Source organism: Salminus brasiliensis, chromosome 1 (genome assembly GCF_030463535.1).
Source record: "Salminus brasiliensis chromosome 1, fSalBra1.hap2, whole genome shotgun sequence".
NCBI lineage: Eukaryota > Metazoa > Chordata > Actinopteri > Characiformes > Bryconidae > Salminus > Salminus brasiliensis.
In genome coordinates this window covers 23,479,925-23,503,675 of record NC_132878.1, presented here as the reverse complement: position 1 = coordinate 23,503,675, position 23,751 = coordinate 23,479,925, and the positions used below count along the sequence as shown (strand labels likewise).

General features: G+C 40.3%; 1 protein-coding gene across 5 annotated transcripts in view; it reads right to left on the bottom strand.

Moving 5' to 3' along the window:
• Positions 1-23,751, bottom strand: part of abr (ABR activator of RhoGEF and GTPase) — a 192,057-nt gene that overhangs the window by 55,301 nt on the left and 113,005 nt on the right. For all 5 annotated transcript variants that reach the window (XM_072674889.1, XM_072674897.1, XM_072674905.1 and 2 more), the window contains 7 exons: positions 23,649-23,751; positions 22,283-22,404; positions 17,112-17,280; positions 13,361-13,483; positions 12,589-12,664; positions 12,232-12,336; positions 5,782-5,856 (listed from right to left, as the gene is read on the bottom strand). The exon at positions 23,649-23,751 is cut by the window's right edge and continues 38 nt beyond it. In XM_072674889.1, the coding sequence (XP_072530990.1) occupies positions 5,782-5,856; positions 12,232-12,336; positions 12,589-12,664; positions 13,361-13,483; positions 17,112-17,280; positions 22,283-22,404; positions 23,649-23,751 (773 nt within the window). The remainder of the gene's footprint in view (positions 1-5,781; positions 5,857-12,231; positions 12,337-12,588; positions 12,665-13,360; positions 13,484-17,111; positions 17,281-22,282; positions 22,405-23,648) is intronic.

Genomic DNA, 23,751 nt, shown 5'->3' with positions numbered 1-23,751 from the left:
TTCAATTATAAAGGAAAGCAACAGCACAAGAGAGAACCACAGAGAGAAGCTATTAACTGCCTGACCCTCTTCAAAGCCCTTAAATCCAGAGCACACAGAGACCTTTAACTCACACCCTATAACTCTATTCAACACATCCACCCTTCTAACACACACAGCAAGACTCCTTCTAACTCTGTGTGTCTGTGTGTGTGTGTGTGTGTGTATGTGTCCCATTTCCACCAGCCCTAGTTGCCCAGCTCTGAATCCCAAAAAGATGAAAGGAATGCCAGATATACACCTCCTCCGGGTGCGAGGAGGAACTGGAGGATTTTTAGCAGCACCAGGCACAGAAACCCAGTTCTTCAGAAGAGGATAAACACACATATAAATCCACCTCTGTCCCCTGAGCCAGGGCACTAAGCAGACTAGGGCAGCTGGAGGAAGGGAGAAGGCTGTGCTCTTTAAAATAAAGGGGCCATGAAAGGTTCTTTGGAGCTTTGGTTCATACAAGAACCATTTTCAGTTGATCTAAACATCCTTTCAATGAATGGTTCTTCAAAGAACTCTTCTGTTCATGATGTAAGTTTACGCTTTTTAGCTTTGTTTGGTTCGGACATTCAGACTTTTCACTTTGGTCTGATCCACAATAGCAGGTGTGAAAGATGTCCCAGACCACAGCTGGGACAAGAGGATTGAACTGAACCATGGTTCGGTTGCTTCTTGCAATGTAAAACACTTTTTGGATGGTTCAGACTTTGGGACCAACTATAGGAAGTTGAGGCAGGCTATTGCTGGAAAGCCTGCTGGATCAGATGGGAAGAGAAAGAGACGAAGTATTTAATTCAAAATGTTCTTAATATTACCAGTATTGTGGCAACAAAGTTTTGAGACACAGGTATATTATGCAAAGTTATAAAAGCAACTACAAAGGTAGTTCATCTTTAAAGTCCAGTATTTCTTATGACATGTATTTCATTTTTTCAGCTTTTTTTGCTAGAAGTAGATGATTTTTAGCTGCAAAACTAGCCTTTTTTGACTAAGAAAATTCGTCAAGGACTGCTATAGTAGCAAAGCATGAAGTGCTTAGGAAGGCAGCATGAACTCGACACAGCAGGGGGTCTGAGCTTCTGTAAGGCAGCTAAGTGCTTTCACATGTGCCAAGAATGGAATATGAAGCTCTTTACATGCTTGTAAAAAAAAGAAAAGAAAATAAAAGAAGAAGAAAAAAATGGCTGATATAGTGCAGTGTCACTGTTTTGGCAAATGAAGCCAAAGCCGTGGTGAGAGAGCACAAGAGCGCCAGAGAAACCAAAGCTAGAGCTGCTGGTGTCATACACAAAGGATCTCTTGAGAAAGGCCCATTCAGGTCCGGCTGGATGAGAGAGATTAATGTTTCTGTGGGGGAAAGAGAAAGAGAGAGAGAAAGAGAAAGAGAGAGAGAGTGGGGATAATATAATGGTTTCTCGTGCAGATGTGAGGTTAAAATTAGATACAAATGTCTGTAATTGGTTATTCCACTGGACGGCAGTTGGTAGCTGCTTTTGGTGTTGGTTTGTGACGGTTGCGTGACGTCAGTAAGGGGAATAGGCCACAGCCCTGATGAGCTGGTAAATACTGAAAAAATAGGTGATGCTGAACTGTCCGTGTAAAAACAGTGGGACAATCTCTGCTCAGTCAAATGCATAGAAATGCAAGGAATGCTTCTCTACATTTTCACAAACAAAGCATGTATATGTTCATGTATGTGTGTGTGGATAGGCTAGGATGTGGGATATTTATTATTTTTCTTTAATGCAGTACTCCATGAAGAGTGTGGTCTATTTTAAGCTGATCGCTGGAAGCACACCGCTTTTCTTGGAGAGGAAATTGTATAATCGAATTCTTTTGATTAGATACGGGATGATGACATTAATAAAGAACAAACTGAAGAAAAAGAAAGATGGATTAAATTATACAGTGGAAAGAGGAAGTATAAAATATATATACACACACAAGTGAAATCATGTGGTCTGATTCAGAATAAAACTCCTAGATCTAGAGATGCTGGGCCATAAATAATGCTTCATCGTGTCATTCAGCGAGTGAAAACACATGAAACATTAAGCAGGAGTTGGAGAAGGAAACTGATGGGGAACATGAACACTTGTAGAATTCTGGGTCAGGATTTTCTCTCTTCTTGCCCTTATTTCTTCTGAGAATCCAACGCTGTTAAAAGCCTTTAGCCTTGTCAGAATGAAGTACACAGCTTAAGCACTGAGGAAGGATTTGATGGTTGCTTTTAGAGAATCAATTACAGCGAGACAAGTGACATGAAGAAAACAGACTGTAAGATTTGCAGCTCGGCTAGTTTAGAAAATGGTTGCTGCATCTAGAAAGGGGGGAAATATGGCAAAGCATTATGAGATACTGAGAAACTGGACATTTTCACAATACGCATCACAATATCACTGTTAAAATGATCTAGTCTTAAGATTTGATACATCGGAAGAGAGAAAACACACCACTTTCCACTTAGGGCCACACTTACAATGTGATCTAATAAGATCTTGGAAGATTCCAGACCCCAACTTTAAATGATAATTATGTTATATGTGGATATGTGTATAAGGTCACACTGTTAACATGGAACAGGTGTAATTTATTGTGTATTCAAGTTAATATTGACAACTTTGTTGTTATTTGCTACCTGCCTTTGATGAGCTACAAAAGCATATTTCAGAGCTTTTTTGGTATGTGGCAAATCTTAAATTCATTAGAGACTGAAAGGGGCTATTGATACTGTTCTGTATAGCTTGTGTAACGTCGCAACAGTTGCCACCAAATAACATCAGACACAAACTCATGAGTAGTGAAAAACGTTTGAAATCAGTTTACAGGGACCAAATGAAAAAGGGCCACTGATAACGGGGTTGTGGGTTCAATACCCAGGTTTGGCAAGCTGCCACTGTTGGGCCTTTGAGCAAGGCCCTTATCCCTCTCTGCTCCCTGAGCGCCACAGTCGGAGCACTTTTTTGGTCTCCCGGCACGGTCAGAATTGGAACTAGAGAAAACAGGGTGAAACCTATGCAACTTGGAAGCCTCACCTAAAAACTGACGTTGGTTAATGTTCTCTAAGTGCTACAGGTACCTAAAACTCTCAAAAAAACAATTGTGGTGACTGACAGCATCATATAACATCATCATATCATTCACATGTAGCATCAAAGAAGGTCTAGGGGTGTTTACTGCACACAAAAAAAAAATCCTCCAATGAGAGCATTCACATATCGACACACTTCATGAATGTTACACCCACCAATCCACACTGTCTTTTGTAAGAAAGCAAATGGGGGACAGATGAGAAGCGTCCTTGCGGCCTGTTTTCCAAGCTCAAGTTAAATCAATAATGGATGTAAACCACACTCCAAGCAGGGGAGAAACGAACAAAGACAACAAGCAGATGTGAGACCTATACACACACACACACACACACACACACACACACACACACACACACACACACACACACACACACACACATATATACAATGCCTCCATTGAACAAAGTCAATACAGCGGTTACTTAACGCAGGCCTCTTTGAGCGGAAGTATCTACACTGCTCTTTACTGTAGTGCTTCAAAACACATGCCTCATTGTCCAATCCAAATGGCGAGTGAGCCATATGCTACAGCTAATGTTACACTAATACACACGAAAACACCATATGCAAAGGTGCTCTGCATGCAAAATTAATTCACATGGGGCTTTTATGCTACCAACATCAGTTTCATAGAAATGTGGAATTGACAGTTTTTATAATCTGAAATTTGTTATGTGATCTATTTAGATACTGATTTCTAATAAGATCTTCTGACTCCAATATCCTATTGCAACTTTAAAAGTTTCAAGCAATTAGGAAGTTACTGCAATTAGCAGTTTCAGGCAGTTGGAACAAAATCCTGGGATGGACCCCTACATATCTTGAAGGTAAGAGGAACTTCCGAAAGGCATGTTTTTGGCAGGTGTTTTCTAGCGTCCTCTCAGTAAGATTAGTTCCTCCCACCTTCAAGACACATCATTAAAGGAAGTTTTCTTAGTGAGGTCAGAGCATCCCTGTTAGAAATGGTATGTCCATATTACACTAAGAACAGACCTGTGGATGATATCATAACTAAGAAAGCTGCATCAAAAACTGTGATATTTGCTCAGAGGTATTAAAATAAATACATAAATAAATAAGTTAAGGCTAGTAACCATGGGTGTCATAGCAACTAGGGAGTCATGGTAACCAGAGTCCCTGCGAGTCTTCTAACCCTTCAAGAGCAGTAGCATTAAAGGTAACTTGACCACTGTAGATAGTGAATAAAGCACTTTTCTGCAGCGGCCTGCCATTTGTCATGCATTGCTAAGTCAAGTAGCTTTCCAACACACTACAGCCGCTCATAGTGCAGTCTTGTTTTTACCCACTATCTTGGCTCAGTTTCATATATACTAATTATGTAACGTGAAAAATACACACATGCATGAAATTGGGAGACTGATTGAAAAAGCACGTGAATTACATCACTGTCCACAAGAGACTACATTTTCTTCCCCTTTCTTAACTCCTCAGAACCACCGATGATTCCTGGCTTTCTTCCCTTAACTGTTATAACTTAGGAACAACTCAGCCAGTTTCCAAGGCTTTGCATGTAATGACTGATTAGTAATCCTTAGGGTGTAATAAAAGTCACAGAGCATAAGAGGTTAAATACACATTACTGAGTATTTATACTTATATGCAGTACTGTTTAGTCAATTAACAGCTGATTAAACTAGTGGAGCGTTCCGGCCTTGTAAAGTTTGAGTTTCAACATCTTTATGTGGTATCTCATTTTATAGAATACACTTAGGATCCATGTTTACAATGTTGCCTTTTTCATTGAATTTATTAACAAAAAAAACACTCTCTGCAGCAGAGTAGTAGCTGGCGGTGGGTTGAGCTCAGAGACTGACACCAATGACCTTATTGTGCTTTATGTACCATCAATGACCATTTGTATTTGTATTTCAAACAATCAATAAAACGTGTTCAGTAAAGATGCTGTAATGTGAAACTATGCCATCAGATGAACATCAAACACTCTGCTAAGCTAATAATGCTCAAAATCCAGCTAGTTCCAAAGGGTCAACCAAGTTCTGGCAATTGTACACACTGACCTGTACAAACTGGAATCACAATGTGAACATCAGCAGACTCTACCTTGACTAGCTACATACTAACACATACTGTGACATTTCCAGTAATCATACAGTTAGTTCAGCTTTGGGGGCTGCACTGAGTGCTGCTCAGCTTGTCCCTGAGGGGCTCCTGTAGCAATACTTGCTGCATTCACATGGGCCTGAGCTGAGTGATGTGGTCTAGCCGTGGCAGATTTGGGCTGCGCAGGGCCTGAAGGACTGGACTGAAACGTGAGAGGAACTGGAAGAATGTGGTATGTGGCGGAGAACAGTCCACAGGGACTGCCCCTGCGGTTTTGCTCTTTTTCCAGTCCCCTCTTACTCTCGTACTTGTTCTCTTTCTCTCTCCCTCCCTCTCTGCTGGTGGTCAGTAAACTAAGGCTGATCAGGTTGTTGCGTATAAAGCAAGCTTGTCTTGCTGAAGAACAAGGGGAAATACAATCTGCCCTTTCCCTCAAACATACGCTGTGAATTAGTTGTACTTGTACTCAGGATAATGACATAATCCGGTCAAATGGAGCAAAATTGTTAAACTACAGGTGAACACACACGCACGTACACACGTACACACATATTCCCCATCAGCCCTGCATACTTACTGGCTGACTCCTTGAAGCCGGTGGCAGAATGGACGATGACGTGCAGGAAACCATACAAGCCTGAAGATTCCTCATCTGAAACATGAACAGCACACAGCCAGTGAGTGAGTATGCATGTGTTGTAACAGTGATGTAGCAGAGAACATACACATGCATGTACACAAGGGGTGAAGAAGAACCATCATCCATGAGTTTTGAAAAGCTGTTGTATCAGTCAGGTTCCTACAGAGAAGAGGTAAAAAAATCCCTGCCCCCTGAGCAGGACCATCCACAGGGTCCTCTCTCAATACCTCAATGGCTTTATACCAGCTTGTGTTGGCATGAACCTAGATGGTGTTACATTTAGGCCCCTCTATGGGCACCATTTAAGGTGGAATACAAACATAAAGAAAAAGCTAAATACAGAAACTCTCTGCTAAGCTAATAATGCTTTAATCCAGCTAGTTCCAATGGTCCACCAAGTTCTGAAAATTGTACACACTGACCACAACAGGAAAATCAGGACATTCCACCATTTAAGGTAGAATGCAATCGTAAAGATGAAGCCAACCTAAAAGCTACCTAAATGAATTGTTAAACAGAGCTTTCATCCATCAGTGAAAAAAGTGCTACATACAGTGAAGTCAACAGCTTCCCTGTCCCCTCATTAACTGGGAATCTAATTCTGTACCTCAATAAACCGGCCAAATGTCATTTTTTAACATTTCAAAGAGTGCAACGACCTCCTGCTGAATGTTCGGATGTGTTTCCAAAGCATTTCCCCCACCAATGTAAGTATATCCTGCCCAACTGTACACTCACCTCATCACCTTCTAAAATCTGATTGGCTACTACCTGGTTTCGCATCTCATTTGCCTAAATCCATTCTACATTCTGCAACTGACAGACTTGCGCTATATTAACTCACTGATATATTCAGAAGTTGCGTAGGTTGCCTTGACCTAAGTCAAAAAGGTCAGTAATCATTATTACACTTGCTTATGTGGTTTCTGCTTCTGTATGACAATGCTATTATTTATCAGTTTTAGGCAGAGCCAAACTCACTTCAACATGAGAATTGATGAAGAAACTCCTCTTTAACGCTCCTTATCCACTTTCAACACAGCTGGTGGTGTTTGCATTACATATCTGTGAGAATGTGAGAAAGCATTTGCAAGTATGTGTGTGTGTGTAGTCTAATATGGTCTTCCTCTTTGTGTGTGGTCCAAGCGTGCATGTGATCACAGGAGAAGAGAGGCTTTATTGTAGATAATAAACATCAGAATCAATGCTTGTGTTTAACTACATCGGTTCTTCATGAACCGTGCCACCCACTGCCCTCTTGACTAAATCACATCATCCTACCAGTAAAAGCATGAGAAATTTTGTTAATGGGCTAACTGATCGAATTTGAAACAGTGCATCAAATGTAATACACAAAAATGTATTGCAGATACGCTCCATGGTCTTCCAAAGGACTAATATGTCTCAGATTTTGAAGGAAACGATGTCCAAAGAGGCATCTGGGTGCGTCCTATCAATGTGAAGTGGACTGGGCGGGGGACAGGCTTATGTCATGCATGCATGCACCCAAGCTCAAATGTCTGGCCTCTTTAGAAATCAGTTATAAAAAATTCTAGGGGTTAAGTTAATTTTGTTACAGGGCAGAGCAGCAGACACTAAAAAACGTATACTGGAGAACCTTTAATTCAAACAATCTGTGTAGAATGAAATTGGAGCACTGTAGAATCAAATTTAACATATAAACACAAGGCATAGGTTGAGGCCCTCTTTATTTTTGCTGTATTCCAAAAATTGGATTGCAAATTTGTGTATTGTTCTACCCAGGTCCTTCAATGTAGAACTACCATCCTCCCTGTCCATCCCCTCTGGACTAATGTAAAGATAGTTCATGATGTTTATGATTTTCCATCCCCGGGAAAATTCCATCCCCATGTGAGATTTACATTAGTTGCTTTGAATGTATCAGGAGTTTCTTAAAACATAAGATCAGAAACTTAAGATCAGGGAAAGGCAAGTAAAGCTCTACAGAGGACACAGAAGAACAAAGTAAAACAGGTATGATAACTTTCTAGTGTTTCAAAAAAGTAAAAAAATCAATGCGCTTAGAATGTTTAATGTGCCATTGTGCATTTCTCCTGCCACCTTTAAGGATTTTCACGTTCTTTGCTCTTGGAGGAATTACAAAATAAGGAGGGAGTTGACTTCCATAGCAAGGAAGCACAGGTGCAAGTCTTTTTTACTACTTGGGAGTGAACACAGGCCTATGAGTGTTCTTCACCTCCACTCTGCGTTTTGAAAAGCTACTCCAGCCAACTGACCGATAGCACCATTTTTACAACTCAGTATCATGTGAAGTAGGTCAAGTAAATATGACAGATGAAAGCACTTTTGATCCAGAATCCTAATACTTGAGCAAGCAAAAGCATATTATTAGTATGACATATCCTTTCTGTAGTCATGAACCTACAAACAAGAAAACAGAGGGACTCAGAGAGGGAGAAAAAAAAACAACACCACATCCTAAATCCAAAGGATCTAAGCTCTAGCCACGGCTTCAGGGTGGCCTTGACCTTCAAAAACACACACAGATACACATGTGTACACACACACACACACTTATTGTGTCAGTTGAAGTGCAGTGGGTGGCAGTGCTCAGGTTACCTTTTCCCTCAGACTGAGTTTATTTAGCCGGAAGTGCACAAGCTGAGTCTCTTTAAACTTATGCCGACCCATGAGCGCGATGTATGTGGGAGTAAACACAGGGAACTGTATGTGTGCATTCATATATGTGTTCATATATATATATATATAATGTTCATGTTAAGCATAAATGAACTTCATCTTGCAGCCTAGCCATGTAATTCAATATGCAATTCTGGCAAAAACTTCTACATAAAATAACACGCAGACAATAATTACTCTAGAAGGATTAAACTCACCCATCACAACATGAACTAGCGTGACCCCTATCTATGACCTGCACATACTCTTTCTTCAGGCAACAGAGATCAATACTATTAATAACACATTCAAGCCCAGAACAAAAGGCAACCCAGTGGGTCTGGACCTTGAACTGCATCTGTGCAAACTGAGACTGCTTTGACTACAGTAATTCTCCTAATAATGACAGACTTTCACAACATTTAGGCCTTTTCGAAACAGAACAGATGAAGAGCGTCCTGTCCTGAGCACTTCCACCTCAAGACAACATTTTGACAAGACTGTTTCAGCCTGGTACCAATATGTACCAAACCTTCTCTCTCCCTTCCCCCTCTATCGGACAAGCCTCACGGTCATGCAGTCCTTGTAATGAAGGACTCCCACCACAACCCTGTTCTGTCAGTCAGACTGAAGAACTTTAAAGGGGAGGGCAGGGTTTCTGCATTCCTCCAACAGCTGGTCTTTGTTTTACCATGTTCTTTAATTCTCCAGTTCACAGAAGCAGACTGGAGGAAGACTGGTTACTAAAATGCTTACATGGCTCAAATAAATACAGGAGAGATGTAGAGGTCATAACATATTTCTTAAACTGTCTTTGGGCATCATGTAAGTGCTCTAAATTGGGCTGGCTGGATTGTTAAACTTTTAGATGGGTGCTTACATTTAGTGTATAACATTTGTCAGATGACCTAATAATCCAACAGACAAGACTGGTAAAATGATTGTAATAATAAAAAAAAACTTAAAAACTAAATGTGCCATAATAGTTACTTATAAATGTATTGTGTTATTTTTCCAAAATTCAAAACTAAGCAAATACACAGTAATTGCATATTAACCGCAACACTTTTTACTTTTTTCATTTATCCCCTATCCTATTTATGGTTTAGTGTAATTTTCCTTTAGTTTAATACTGTAAATAATCTGTGTTTTGTGTTTTGTTACTTGTCATACGTGTTGCTCTCACCAAGACAAATTCCTTGTATGTGTAACATACTTGGTGAAAAAGAGATTCTGATTCTGATTAAAATGGGAAGAGTGTATTCTCTGTAGATGATGTGTACATAGAAATGTAGAAACCCTTTAAACGCTGAAATCAACTAAATGTCCAAACATTTGCATATGACTGTACATATATTCATGTTTTGGAAACTGACAACAGGGTTCCTGCAACAACTGACAAACACCTAAAAATACATTTAAAAAGCAAGACATTATAGTAGCGGACAGAAATACTGTCCCACAATACCGGCAACCACCACAAGGAGGCATCATGTAAATACAGCTCATGTCTATAGTGACACGTCTATATGAAGCCTCTGGCTTCTTAACAGTCCAATAAATTGTATACAAGCCAATTAAATGTAGACGTTCGGTCATGTGGAACATTGAATAAGCCGCAGTCCTCATCCTATTTACCTCCAGCTGCTCAGAAACGAAGGAAAACATCTCATTCAGCCTCTTTGTTTGGGCTGAAGTTACTGGAAAGCACTGGTAATTCTATTATGGTCGGTGCAGCAAAGCTGTTTGTGTAGATGAACAAAGTAAGTAGAATGATGTAATGTAAGAATAAGAACACCAGCAACAACACATGATTAGGCTCAATTTGCTCTAGTATTAAAAAATAAAAGGATGATGTTGCTAAGGTGAAGTCCAAATGTTTGCGGACACCACTTCTAATGTGTGAATTCAGCTACTTCTAGTTGCACCCATTGCTAACACAGATGTGCAAATGTGCACACACAAACAGCTTGTCCAGACCCTGTAAAGAAGTGCTGCCAATAGAACAGGACTCTCTGGAGCAGGTAAATATGAACCTATTGGCACTATGCCTAATGCCAGACCTTATTAACGCCCTTGTTCGAAATCTATTAGAAAGCTTTCCTAGATAGTTGACACAGTTAATCCAACAGCAGCATGATAAACTCTATCAATAACAATAAATGAGCAAATGTCCCAATACTTTTGTCTATTTTGTGTATATAGTGTATCTAGAAGTGATGAGACAGTCCCTTAAAATGCTACTTCTCCACAACATTTCTTTGTTCTTTTATTTAACAACGAAGAAAAGCTCTTTTCACTCATTCCAGGACAGCTGCCATAAACGGGTGATGAGCTTATCCATTCCAAATAACTCATTATTTAGCTTTATCTCACTACTAATAACTTTATTTCTGCATTACTCTCAAAACCTCACAAATCTGCAGCAGATAGAAAGTACAAGGATTTACAGTATGTGATGCAACTTACACTTCATAATAATTTTTAAATTAATAATAGTTTTACTTTTATGTGAAACGCATGCAAAATAATTTATTAAAATAAAACTTAATCACATTGTACTTGTTTAAAGGAATTTTTTTTAAAGGAGTTTTTTTGTTTTAATAGCAGCTGTTTTTGGAAAGACAGCTGTTATGCATTATATCCTTCTGTACTGTACCAAGTCAGATGGTTGGATTAACTGATTCCCCTAATAGTAATCCACAAATTAATTGATTAGACATAATCATTAGCTGCAGCCTTACGGTCCAGCCCTACAGTCCAGGCTCTAGGGTCAAGTCAGCTTTATCCTGCTGGTCTCCTCACCCACACTGCCTTATAAACTTGGCTCAGTAAATGTCTCCGTTGGTCTGACAGATGGCTTTAATGTCACCTGAATCCAAACAAACCCACCAAAGGAAAAAAACAAAAACAACAACAAGACAAGAACAAGAACAAAAAAAAAACAAAAAACAGAAACAGTCTAAATGCTAGCCCCCTCCTCACTCAAGAAAAGGGAAGGAAACATGGCACAGGTTATCACCAAATTGGAACCAGATTGTAACCTAGATTCCTTAAAGCATTTCTCTCTTTCTGCTACTGAGGGAGAAAGAGAGAGAGAAAGAGAGGCAGATATGGAAGGAGGCTGCATTTTTCAGAAGGTCTGCAAAGGTGTTTAACCTTTTAAATCTGAGGCAAGAGGGAGAGTAGAGCTGTGGTTTGGATTCTGAAGCGTGTTGTTCTGATAGCATTTTATAGCGAAACATGAGCCATTCTGAACGAATTAAACACTCATTAGAGTCATCAGAATCAGGAACAGATTAACAGCATTAACAGATTAGCAGATTAGCAGCATCTGAACATTCAGTAGATCCTGAAGAGGCTGAAATCCTCTACTGAGTTAGCTCTTCTTCACTTTATTTAGAGAGTCCAAGTTCACCTGAGAGACCAATGGTCATCTAACAGCTCTAATACAGACCATCTTCAACCAGCTGCTATAGATCTGCTGCTGACACCAGTCTGGAACTGGTCTTGATTGGCATTGAGGGCTAGCTAGCAGTCACAGTTTAAGCACAACATAAAATAACCTACTGTCTGGCAGCTTTGCATGTAAACTATTCATAAAAAATCGATACTGTGCTTCTGAGAATCAATACAGTAACGCAAAACATAACACCACAATACTTTAGTATATCAATATTTCCATACACCCCTATGTGTGAGTGTGCATGTGAATATTTGACTCACCGTCTTTGTTACTGGTGACTGGGATGTTGTGGACGGTGCGCAGCTTGAAGCAGGAGCTGGTGAGGACCTGAAGCTCTAGTGAAGACAATACACACGACTGAAGCTCTGTAATGAGAAAGGTTCTGCAATAAGAAACTCCGGACTACCACCATCTTCCTGTAGAATCTACACACAGCATCCCATACCTACAGCACAGGCAGCATTTACACTGTAGACCATGTCAACAACACACATTGTTTCACACACTTTTTAAAATTTGGCCTCATGTGGCCTACAGTGATTACTGTAAGTAACTAGACCTAGAAAAGGGACTTCAAGGCTTTGTTTAGTGGTTACTATGTGTGTGCACTCTCTGACCTTTCCTTTGAAGCTTCTGAATGCTTTCTCTCCATTCTGACCTCTCATAATCCGAGGAGAGGAGGAAGACGAAGCTCTGCAGAGAGAGAAAGAGAGAGAATGCCAACGATGAGCATAAAATAAGCAATGGCTCCCTCTAGTGGAGAGAGTATAGGACAGTACAGTCAAACACAATAGAAAGGAGTACACCTGCACAGAGCATATTTTCACTATCACACACAAATCTCTGAAATGATAACTTTACAACAAAAGGAAAAAAAACTTTTGTAAAATTCAATGTAAAAAGATTTAATTCTATAAAATTTTGGATCATTTCTATTGGTCCATTTCTCATGGTTCTCAATGTAAAGGCCCACTTCCAGATTCACATTATGTCCAAAAGTTAGAAATAACAAAAATCAAGACACAAGGTTCTGTGTCAGGTACACCATATAGATGCCTTTTGTAAGGCTACAAACGTATTGTAGCCCATCTGTTGCCACACAATTTATCAGTCCTCGCTACTCCTCGCTGCTGTACCTATCACCACCACCCCTGTCCAGATATTACATGTGGATCATTTTCAAAGAATAGTGACACTGTCGCGGTAGAGGGTGTTGCCGGAGTTTTTAACACAGTAATTATTGTACAGTGCACCTATGTGGTTGGCGTATCCGATTAAATGGCCAGTGGGAAGGTAGGTGTACATAACACACTGCAAGCTCCCATAGTGTACCATAGTGCAAATGTTTCTGTGGTGCTGCATCATATAGTGTACTGCAGTGTGTGTTACCTTGCCATGTTTGATGTGGATGCGGAAAGGGATGGTTGGCGAGTGCAGCAGCAAACATGACTCCTGCTCATTCATCTTCTTCCTCAAGCGGTCCACGATACGGCTCTGACCCTTCTGCGCTTTCTGTTACATAAAACACACATGCAATGTTGAAATGTGATGCTGGAGCTGCATCATTCTCAAAAAAACACCACTCTTTCTACTGTTTATAATTATAGCAGTTTGTTATGAAAGAGAGTCTGCCCACAATGCACACAGATATTCATGTTTAACCAGTATGAAGAACTCTCATCTTGCTCCAACCATTTCTGGACCTTCATGTGTTTTGCACAATGGAAACAATGTGCTTTAGAACAAAGAAAGCAGGGTGGTACTACAAAGTGGGATGCTACCTGTAATGACATTTTAGGATTGTTGGAGACACATTATTCTGTGGTCTGCTCTGGCTATGACGGCTTGACCTGGACATCTTGCCAGTTGTTGCACTTGTTAAGTAAGTGTTTTAAAATCTTTTTAAATCTCTTCCCAGACTCTGACAAATCTGCATCTACAACCTTCTTTCTGAGGCTCTCTGGACCTCGCCATGGTGATAACACTCACTTCAACAATCAAGCAAACCAAACCAAATGTCTGAGGTTTAAATAAGACATGCTCCTCCCACATCCTCGTTCTCGGAACCATGTTCCAATCTGCAGCTGATATGCTGCACCTGATTCTAATCGTAGACATTTTAAGTAGTAAAATGGAGTGTCCTAATCTTTTCCTATGAAAGCAAAATTCCATTTTCCAAAATACAACAGTTTCCATTCTTCCATTTTTTCACATGACTGCATTTTATTGCTTCTAACAGATGTATTGGTTAAACTTCTCATCATAATGATATCATATCATCATACTGCCCACCCTTTGAGTCGGTGTTATTATTTGAGTCAGTGTCAGGCTGTGAGTCAGTGTTATTCCTGTTGGTCTGATTGTATGGTACAGATATAGCAGATAGATATTAGGCTAAAATAACCTGGAGTATTCCCTTAAAGAGCACAAGCAGACAAATACAGGGATACACACACAGACACACACACACGCAAACCCTTGCTGGGAAGCCGACAGAAAGCAGAGGAGTAATCACATCTCAATCACAGCAATTTCCGGCACCTCCTGATTGGCTCCGTCTCTTTCCTGCTGTTCGCTAACTCCTTTACTCTGCCCACACCGCTTCTGTTCTAGCAGTGTATCACACAGAACAGCCTGTTCCATTAACTACAGACTGAAACAAGCAGTGTTTGTACAGCGGATTTCCAAAAACACAACAAAGCAGCAAAGGCATTGTGTAAATGGAAATGTGTGTGTTTGTGTGTGTGTGTGGAGAATGACAAAACGCTTCACTTTCTTACTGTAAACGGCAGCTATGAAGACGTGATTTCATTCCCAGAATCATCGTTTGATCAGTGGGAATTCACACTGCAGTAACAGCAAAACAATAATAAAAGCAGCCTTGCTCTGACTGCAGAAGGAACTGGCTTTCAACAACACGCCCCTTTCTCAATGAGTCAGTGTTAGCTAAAATAAACACAGACCAGGACTCATGGCTCTGGGGGCCAAATCACAAAAACCGAGAGGCAACACTTCCTGTGTGTTTATGTGTGTGTGTCTGTGTGTGGTGACTACCACAAGGCTATCCTGAAGTAACCTTGGCCATACAAAGGCAGAGAGGCATTTAAGGCCAGTGCCAACCTGGCTCAAACTGACTGGTCCTGCAATTATCCCTGGCACTTTCTCATCACATCAGACAAATTCTGGCATTCTGCCTCACACTGACCACACTGACCCCACGCATCTTCAAATTAATTCTGTTCAACCTACAGACATCCTCTACAAACTGTGGGTTTTAGGTAGAAGATTAACATATTCTATACAAGATCTAGGTGACTTGAGAATGTTACCAGTCAGAACTACATTTAGTGAAGCAGTGGTTTCTTCTTAATTTCATAATTTATTTATTGTATTAATCTGTAACTCTTTCTGTAGTGTATTTTTGGAGTCCAATGTTTATTAGCCTAGTATCTTTCATCTTCCATTCAAATTCATCCATCTAACATCTGACTGCACAATGTGATCATGTTCATTGGATTTATAGGCAAATTATTCCTTTAAGCAGCAAAGTTGTCTTAGAGCAGAGCACAAATTACAATTTGTTACTTCTCGCTCCTTATAGTGTAAATTATTTATCTAAATTTTTGTAACTGAGTGTCTTGCTATCCCTTTCTGCTGTCACACTGTGAATTTCCCCACTGCGGGACTAATAAAGGACTATCTTATCTTATCTTAGTACTATTTTATGCTGCTGAATGGTAAATTGTCTTTCAATAAAGTGTCTGTCTGTTATTGTTGTTTTAAAGTAACATTAAGAAGCATTTTAACTTAAAACAGCTTCAAAATTATTGTAATGCTCCACTGATGTATAATTGAAAGAAAAGCATCTCCATCGTAGGCACTTCGAGCTCGACATGCTGGTAACAGCAATATGTAACTCTGGTGAAGCAGGCAGGATGACGCTTGGAGGACTATTATAATCAGTCATATTTAAAAGTCATCTAATACTACTCTATCAGACCACATGCTCCTTACATTCCCAGTGAGAGTTCTGTATGTCTGAGCTTGTCCAGAAATGCATGCAAATGTGTTTTTCAGAACGAGTCAACGCGACTGTACAACTTCCCGACTGTAGGGGGAGCTTAGGAGCGAGAAGTAACAAATTGTAATTTGTGCTCTGCTCTAAGACAACTTTGCTGCTTAAAGGAATAATTTGCCTATAAATCCAATGAACATGATCACATTGTGCAGTCAGATGTTAGATGGATGAATTTGAATGGAAGATGAAAGATGCTAGGCTAATAAACATTGGACTCCAAAAATACACTCCCAAACTGCCACTCAGCATCTCTTTAAGCAGACCCTGTAGTTTAGAACATGTTTACAACATGGAACAAATTATTTTTCTCTATAAAAACACTTTGCTGAGCCACACTGGGGGCATATTGTTTGGGTGTGTATTTACAGAGATAAAATTGGTGACAGTCCAAGCCCATTGTTTGTTAGCAACAATAGCCCAGGATCTCCTGTCGTAAACGAAAGAAACACATCAAATATTAAACATGTCTTTGCTGACCGATTGCATCTGAGGTCAGTGATAAATCATGCTTTTGATTTTCCCTCCAAATTATTTAAATTGTGAGCACATTTCTGGGTACAGAAGCACATGAGTCAAAGCTCAACTAAGCAGGACCAGAGCATCTGCAACAAATCTGACAGTACAAATGAGACAGGACAAATGAGATAGGACAAATGAGACAGGACAAATGAGACAGGACAAATGAGACAGGACAAATGAGACAGGACAAATGTGGCCGTGTAAGATGGTTGAAATGAACTAAATCACAACATTCACTGCAACTGAAACGGTCAGTTTTCACACAGTGGAAAAGCTTCTTTCAGAGTTACACTATACAAAGAAGAACAGGGCTGATTTTTTTACTTTGCTTTGCACTGAGTTGAGTGAAATCGTTTTTTACACACTATGACACACTACTGTGATGACCAAGCAATAAAACCTGGATATTTAAAAAAAGACAAATTAGTCCAAATGGGCTACAGATTAAACCTCAACCAGGGCTATCACTGGTAGTTCTGAAAAACAGACAGCTGTACTGTGGTTGTCACTCTGGTGAGACCTAAAGCACAATGTGACCCATACCTTCTCCTTCTGGATCTCACTCTTGATGACCGAGATCTTGATCTTCATCTCCTCAATCTCGTGTTCGGGAAGGGTCTGAACGTGCGGGCAGGAGTCGGAGTCGTCCAGCGTCTGAAAGGTCAAATCAGCCAGAGGGATGTACCACTTACATTCATACTGCTGATTCCTCCTGCAGAGAAGAGGAGAAATACAACACAGGGGAGACACTTTAGAAGAAGTTTTTTTTTCCTGATCCTGATCACTTACATTTACATTTACATTTACGGCATTTAGCAGACGCTCTTATCCAGAGCGACTTACAAAGTGACTTTAGTCACTTTAGTTGCTGTAACAAATGAAGTAGGCTACTGCTGCGAAAGTGTTGTTCCTCTTTTGTGGCTACATAAAAAACCCTGATAAATCTAAATCTAGCCGATATTGGATATATCTCACTGTGAGATTGCTGTAACAATATATGAAGATTGTCTAGCAGACCTTTTTCTCTCAATTTGGTAAACCACCTGTTTGCAGCTCTCCCTAGCACTACCAATGCTCCCGACTTAACATCTCTCATCCGACACATAAAAAGCCAGCCACCGCCTCTTTTCGAACTGCTGCTGGGCAGCCGACACACTTTGAGGACAGTGCCGGCTCGCCGGCTCCACCACACCAGATATCAGATGCCTGTGCTGGTCAACACTACTTCAAAGTGATAATGGGAGATGGGCCATTTGGGCCAACTGTGCTCTCTCAGACTCAGGCTGCTGATGGCAAAGCGGCATGGCTCGAGATTCAAACCTACAAACTCCAGACCATATCTGTTAACTATTCTAACACTAATATTCCACCTAGTTAAATCCTTTAAACCATCCATTGTTGTAGGCTGAGGCAGCTGTTCATGAGTAAAATCGGAGACTGCTGCTGTTCACTCTGTGGAAATCATGTGACTTTCATGTTCAGGTACAATAAATAATAAAAAACACTTTTGGGTGAGTTTCTTTGTCATTCAATTCATAAGACACCTGTGAGGCAATTAAAACAAGTCATAGTTTTTAATTGCCATCTTCAGGGTGTATCCACACTCACTCATCAACAGCAGTGAACATAGTTATGTTCAATTTCAACACACCCCCAATAACCTCTCATACATCTCAATTCAGCCCTGATTACAGCAGCCCAGCTTGGCACTGCAGTACCATATAATCAGCATATTAAACGCGTCCACTTGCTCACAGCGGCCAATTACAGCCGCCACGGCCCTCATTCATTCTAATTAACACGCTGAATATTAATGGCTCCGTCAGTGGGACGAACAAAGCCCAGCACAGAATGGCCATTAATGATGAACAGCTGCTCTAATGGGGGATGGAACATTAAGGCACAGGCGACTGCTGTGATAGCGACAGCAAAATTAAGATCAAGGTTAAGATCAACTGTGTTCAAAGCCAATGAATCAAATAAAATCTGATTTAATCACGGATACCCCCCCCCATTGTGGCTTAAGAACAAAACGTGAGCTCACTTAAACAGCAGACTTTTGTCCATTTTTATAGATGGCTGTATGTCAAGATTAGTGTGTAAAGATGTAAGTATGTGGTTAGCACCAATGTATTTGGTGGGGTATTAGCCTGCTATACTTTTGATATTTGAGAGGTACATGAAACTCATAACTCCAGTCCAAACACCAAACATGTCTTGGTTGATCAACTACATTTGATCTACCTATAAGTACATCTTTAGCAAAAATAGAGACATATGCTTGTGTGTAAATGTTACATCCAAGGTGACGTGGTAATAGGCATTATCAATCACTAGCTTTTCCCTCCAGGGATACAGCAACAAAGAGGACAGCTGGGTAAAAAAAAAGCAGTAGGCATTCCAGTGAATAAATGAATTCATGTGTAAAATCATGATGGCATGACGACACACAACTTCCCCCCTATATATATATATATATATATATATATATATATATATATATATACACAGTGAGTCCAAGAAGTATTTGATCCCTTGCTGATTTTCTTTGTTTGCCCACTAATAAAGACACTATCCTTCTACACTTTTAATGGTAGATATATTCTAACATGGAGAGACAGAATATCAAGACAAAAATCCAGAATATAATTTTAAAGAATATATTTTAATTAATTTGTATTTCAATGAGGAAAATAAGTATTTGATCCCTCTTGCCAAACACACTCAATACTTAGTGGCAAAGCCTTTGTTTGCAAGCACAGCGGTGAGACGTTTGTTGTAGTTAACCACAAGTTTAGCACACACACCAGGGGGAATTTTGGCCCACTCTTCTTTGCAGATCCTCTCTAAATCATGAAGGTTGGTGGGCTGTCGCTTGGCAACTCTGACCTTCAGCTCCCTCCATAGATTTTCGATCGGATTGAGGTCTGGCGACTGGCTGGGCCACTCCATGACCTTAATGTGATTTTTCTTGAGCCAATCCTTTGTTGCCTTTGCTGTATGTTTAGGGTCGTTATCATGTTGGAAGACCCAACCACGGCCCATTTTCAGATCCCTGGCAGAGGGGAGGAGGTTGTCCCTCAGGATTGTGCGGTACATGGCTCCATCCATCTTCCCAGTGATGCGGTGAAGTAGCCCTGTACCCTTGGCAGAGAAACACCCCCAAAACATTATGCTTCCACCTCCATGCTTGACGGTGGGCACAGTGTTCTTGGGGTCATAGGCAGAATTTTTCTTCCTCCACACATGGCGGGTGGAGTTGAGGCCAAAAAGTTCAATTTTGGTCTCGTCTGACCACAAAACCTTCTCCCAATAACTTGGTTCATCTTTCAAATGATCATTGGCATACTTGAGGCGCGCCTCCACATGTGCTCTCTTCAGCAGGGGTACCTTTCGGGCACTGCAGGATGTGAATCCATTGTTGCGCAAAGTGTTGCCAATTGTTTCCTTGCAAACTGTGGTCCCAGCTGCCTTCAGGTCATTTGCTAACTCCTGCCGAGTGGTTGCAGGACGATTTCTGACTGTTCTCAGCATCATTGCCACCCCACGAGGCGAAATCTTCTTTGGAGCACCGGGCCGAGGTCTGTTGATTGTCATGTTATACTCTTTAAACTTTCTGATAATTGCACCAATAGTTGTTACTTTCACATCCAACACCTTACTAATCTTTTTGTAGCCCATTCCAGCTTTGTGAAGGTCAACAATTCTGACTCTGAGGTCCTGTGACAGCTCTTTGGTTTTACCCATGTTGGAGACTTGAAATCTGTGTGATCTGTCTGATTCTGTGGACAGGTGTTTTTCACACAAGTGATTAGTGAGAACAGGTGGCTTCAGGTCAGGTAACAAGTTGATTGGGAGTGTCTAACTGGTCTGTAAAAGCCAGAACTGCTAATGAATACTAAGGGATCAAATACTTATTTCACTCCATGAAATACAAATCAATTAATATATATTCCTTAGATTTATTTTCTGGATTTTCTTTTTAATATTCTGTCTCTCCATGTAAGAATACATCTACCATTAAAAGTATAGAATGATCATGTCTTTATTAGTGGGCCAACGAAGAAAATCAGCAAGGGATCAAATACTTCTTGGACTCACTGTATATATATGGGGGGAAGTTGTGTGTGTCACATATATATATATGTGCGTGTGTGTGTGTATGTATAGTATGTGTGGGTTTTATTGCACCCATGACCATCTATACGTGCAAGCCTTGTATTCATACCCTATTTATGTTAATTACTGGCTTTATTAACATTTATTCATTTACACATTTATTCGTTAAAAAAAAAAAAGGACAGTAGCTTATGGTTTTGTGATTCCATGGCTTTAGGTATTTAATCAAGTGCCTACTTGATTCCCACCAACCTGCATCTTGTGCTCAGAATAGTACTGTGTAGGAACCCTGTGGAATGGTCTGCGGGTCTGTAGGCTGGCTTTTTGTATGATAGCACTGGTATTAACAGGCTACATTTTAAAAACTCATTTTAATATAGAAAAACAGCCGAGGAAAATAAGCAGGTTTTCAAGTCAGAGTAGTAACAGAGGCTGTCTCTTGAGATGAACTAATGAGCTAACAGATTTAACCAAAATGATGAATGCTGATGACTGCTTGTCACCTTCTACATGAAGTATTTTCTACTCAGGGGATGATGCACCTACACACTCGCGCTGCCTACTCAATCATTTCCTTAAAGGAATTGTTAGGTGAAAAATTACTAACATGAATTATCACTGCCACTAGATGCAGTCCATCAGCCAAGACATGTTTAATAGCAGAAGGTTGTTTTTTGTGCTAGGTAATGCTGCTAACAAACACTGTGTTTTTATTTATGTGCTTAAAAAATCTATCAAAAAAGCTACATAACCAATTACATGTTATGGTAAAATGGCACGGGCAGACTTTCTAAACATTTAAAATAAAATTGGTTTCTTAAAATGCCTGCACCAGCATAAAGCTATATAAACACGTTTATATGTTTTTATAAGTAAAGTGGAGCCATACTATGTTCTAAACCACACTGATTTGTCTGTGGGGAAAATAATAAAGCTGAATTGAGTGAGTTGAGGGATGATTTTTGGCGATTGCTTGAACTCAGTAAGGACATGTTCATGAGTTCCTTACTTGGGTCAGGTGTGCTGGGAGCAGGGACCGCACTAAAATGTGTATTACAATGTTATCCTAGCATTTCCCATTCTAAATTAAAGAAGAAAGATACCAAACATGTACGTCTCTGGGGTCAATGATAAATCATGCTTATTTGATTTTTCACCCAACTATTCCTTTAACAATACACTCTCATTAAGACAGTGGCCCCCTACCCACTGCCCGGCACATTTTTGTGTTTCCTCTGCTTGAACTCAGTAAGAACTGTGTTAATGAGTTCCTTACTTGGGTCAGGTGTGCTGGGAGCAGGGACAGCACTAACATATGCGTTACAGTGGGCCATCATGGCATAGTTAACTGCTATACACTAATTTTCTCCCAAATCAATTTACAGTCCTTTAAAAACATACAATTGCTGTTTATTGGATTATTAGCCAGTGTATTGTTTCCTCACCTGTGTGATGTGATTTGGCTAACACTAGTACACATTAACTGTCAGCTTTATCGATATCGATCTATAGCTTGCAGTCACATACTGAAAAAACAAGCTCCACCCCTTATTTTATACTAGTGCAATTGGGGGGTATGTATATGTATATCCTACCCCACTGAAGTCTTCTTCATCTTGGCACAGAGCAACAAATCAGTGAAGAGGAAGACATGGCGAAGCTTACGAGAACCTTCAGACACTTCCACCAGGAAACCATCTTTCACCAGCTGACGAGCCTGCAAAACAAACACACACGCTAGTCCATCATAATACAAACAAATACCTACAATTCTGCAAAGTAGATGTCCATTGTAAGAGAACTGCCGGTGGGCTGATGATGTATGGCTGAGTGACACCTCAGAGCGCTCATGCTTTCTAGAAGACGTTCCACTGTCTGCTGAAGTTACAATGAAGAGACTAAAATAGCTTCCCTCTTTGAGCTTTTCTTTAGAAAAAGACAGCGAGGCTCAGAATATCCCTGCTGAAAGCTGAACGTCAAGAACGGGTGAATAGTGACTTCCGCTAAGCTGCGTGAACGAGTGAATAAGCGGGCTCTTTTGTGGAGGAGAGACGAACGAGGGCTGAGAGGTGAATCAGAACTAAGGGTCTGGAAAGACGTCAGAGGCATGACTGTTCACTCCAGAGAGCAAAGACATTAAAAGGAAACAGCAGAATACACACATACACTCACTTCACACATTAATGCTTCACAGTATCACAGTAAACTGAAAGAGGGAGAGTAAATTGTACTTGGGAGAAAAAGACTAAGGGATGTGATGTGAGAGACATGAGATATGAGAGGAGAAAGAGAGTTGAGGGGGTGGGGGGATTGAATGACTCTGGGAGAATCTATATTCACAACTGCTCCACCTCTTTTTAAATGACTGCTTTATAATTCACTCCGCCCAACTGCACTAACACTGACTTTAAGGCACGAGCATGGAGACCGTCAAACTGAGCAGCAGAACCAGTCAGAACATTTCAATGAGGTGGGGAATTTTTCATAAATGAGTTTGCAGTCCCATCACTAGAGGCACTAGACATGCAGTCTTTGTTCTGTTGTCATACACTGCAGCAAGAGGCTCTTCTATGTGAATCCACGACATGTCAAAGAATGCTTTATGTACTTAAAAGGTTCCTTGTCAGGTAAAATGATTCAAAAAACATCTTGCATACAGGTTTTCAAATGCAAACTTCTATGTTGCACCAAAAAGGGTTCTGATACTGTTACATGTCAAATAACCCTTTCTGCGCAGACTATACAGTAAGTTGCTTACTGGGCCCAAACAATGAAAAATACACTTTTACATTACTACAGTAATACAAGAGTTTCTGAAATAGTGAATAAATAATAGTCTAAATAATAGCAAACTAGAATAAACAGAAAGTGAGTCCATATTTAAAATGTAATTTTAATTAATTTATTTAAAAATGAAAATAAAACCCAGAAATACTAAGATGTGCCATAAAACTCACACACCTCTCCCTTGGGTGTAGTAACGGCAGTCCTGCGCGGGTCGATTTCTTCATTGATGCTGGAGAGGAAGTTCTGGGAGATACGCAGAGCGTCCTGCAGCAGAGCA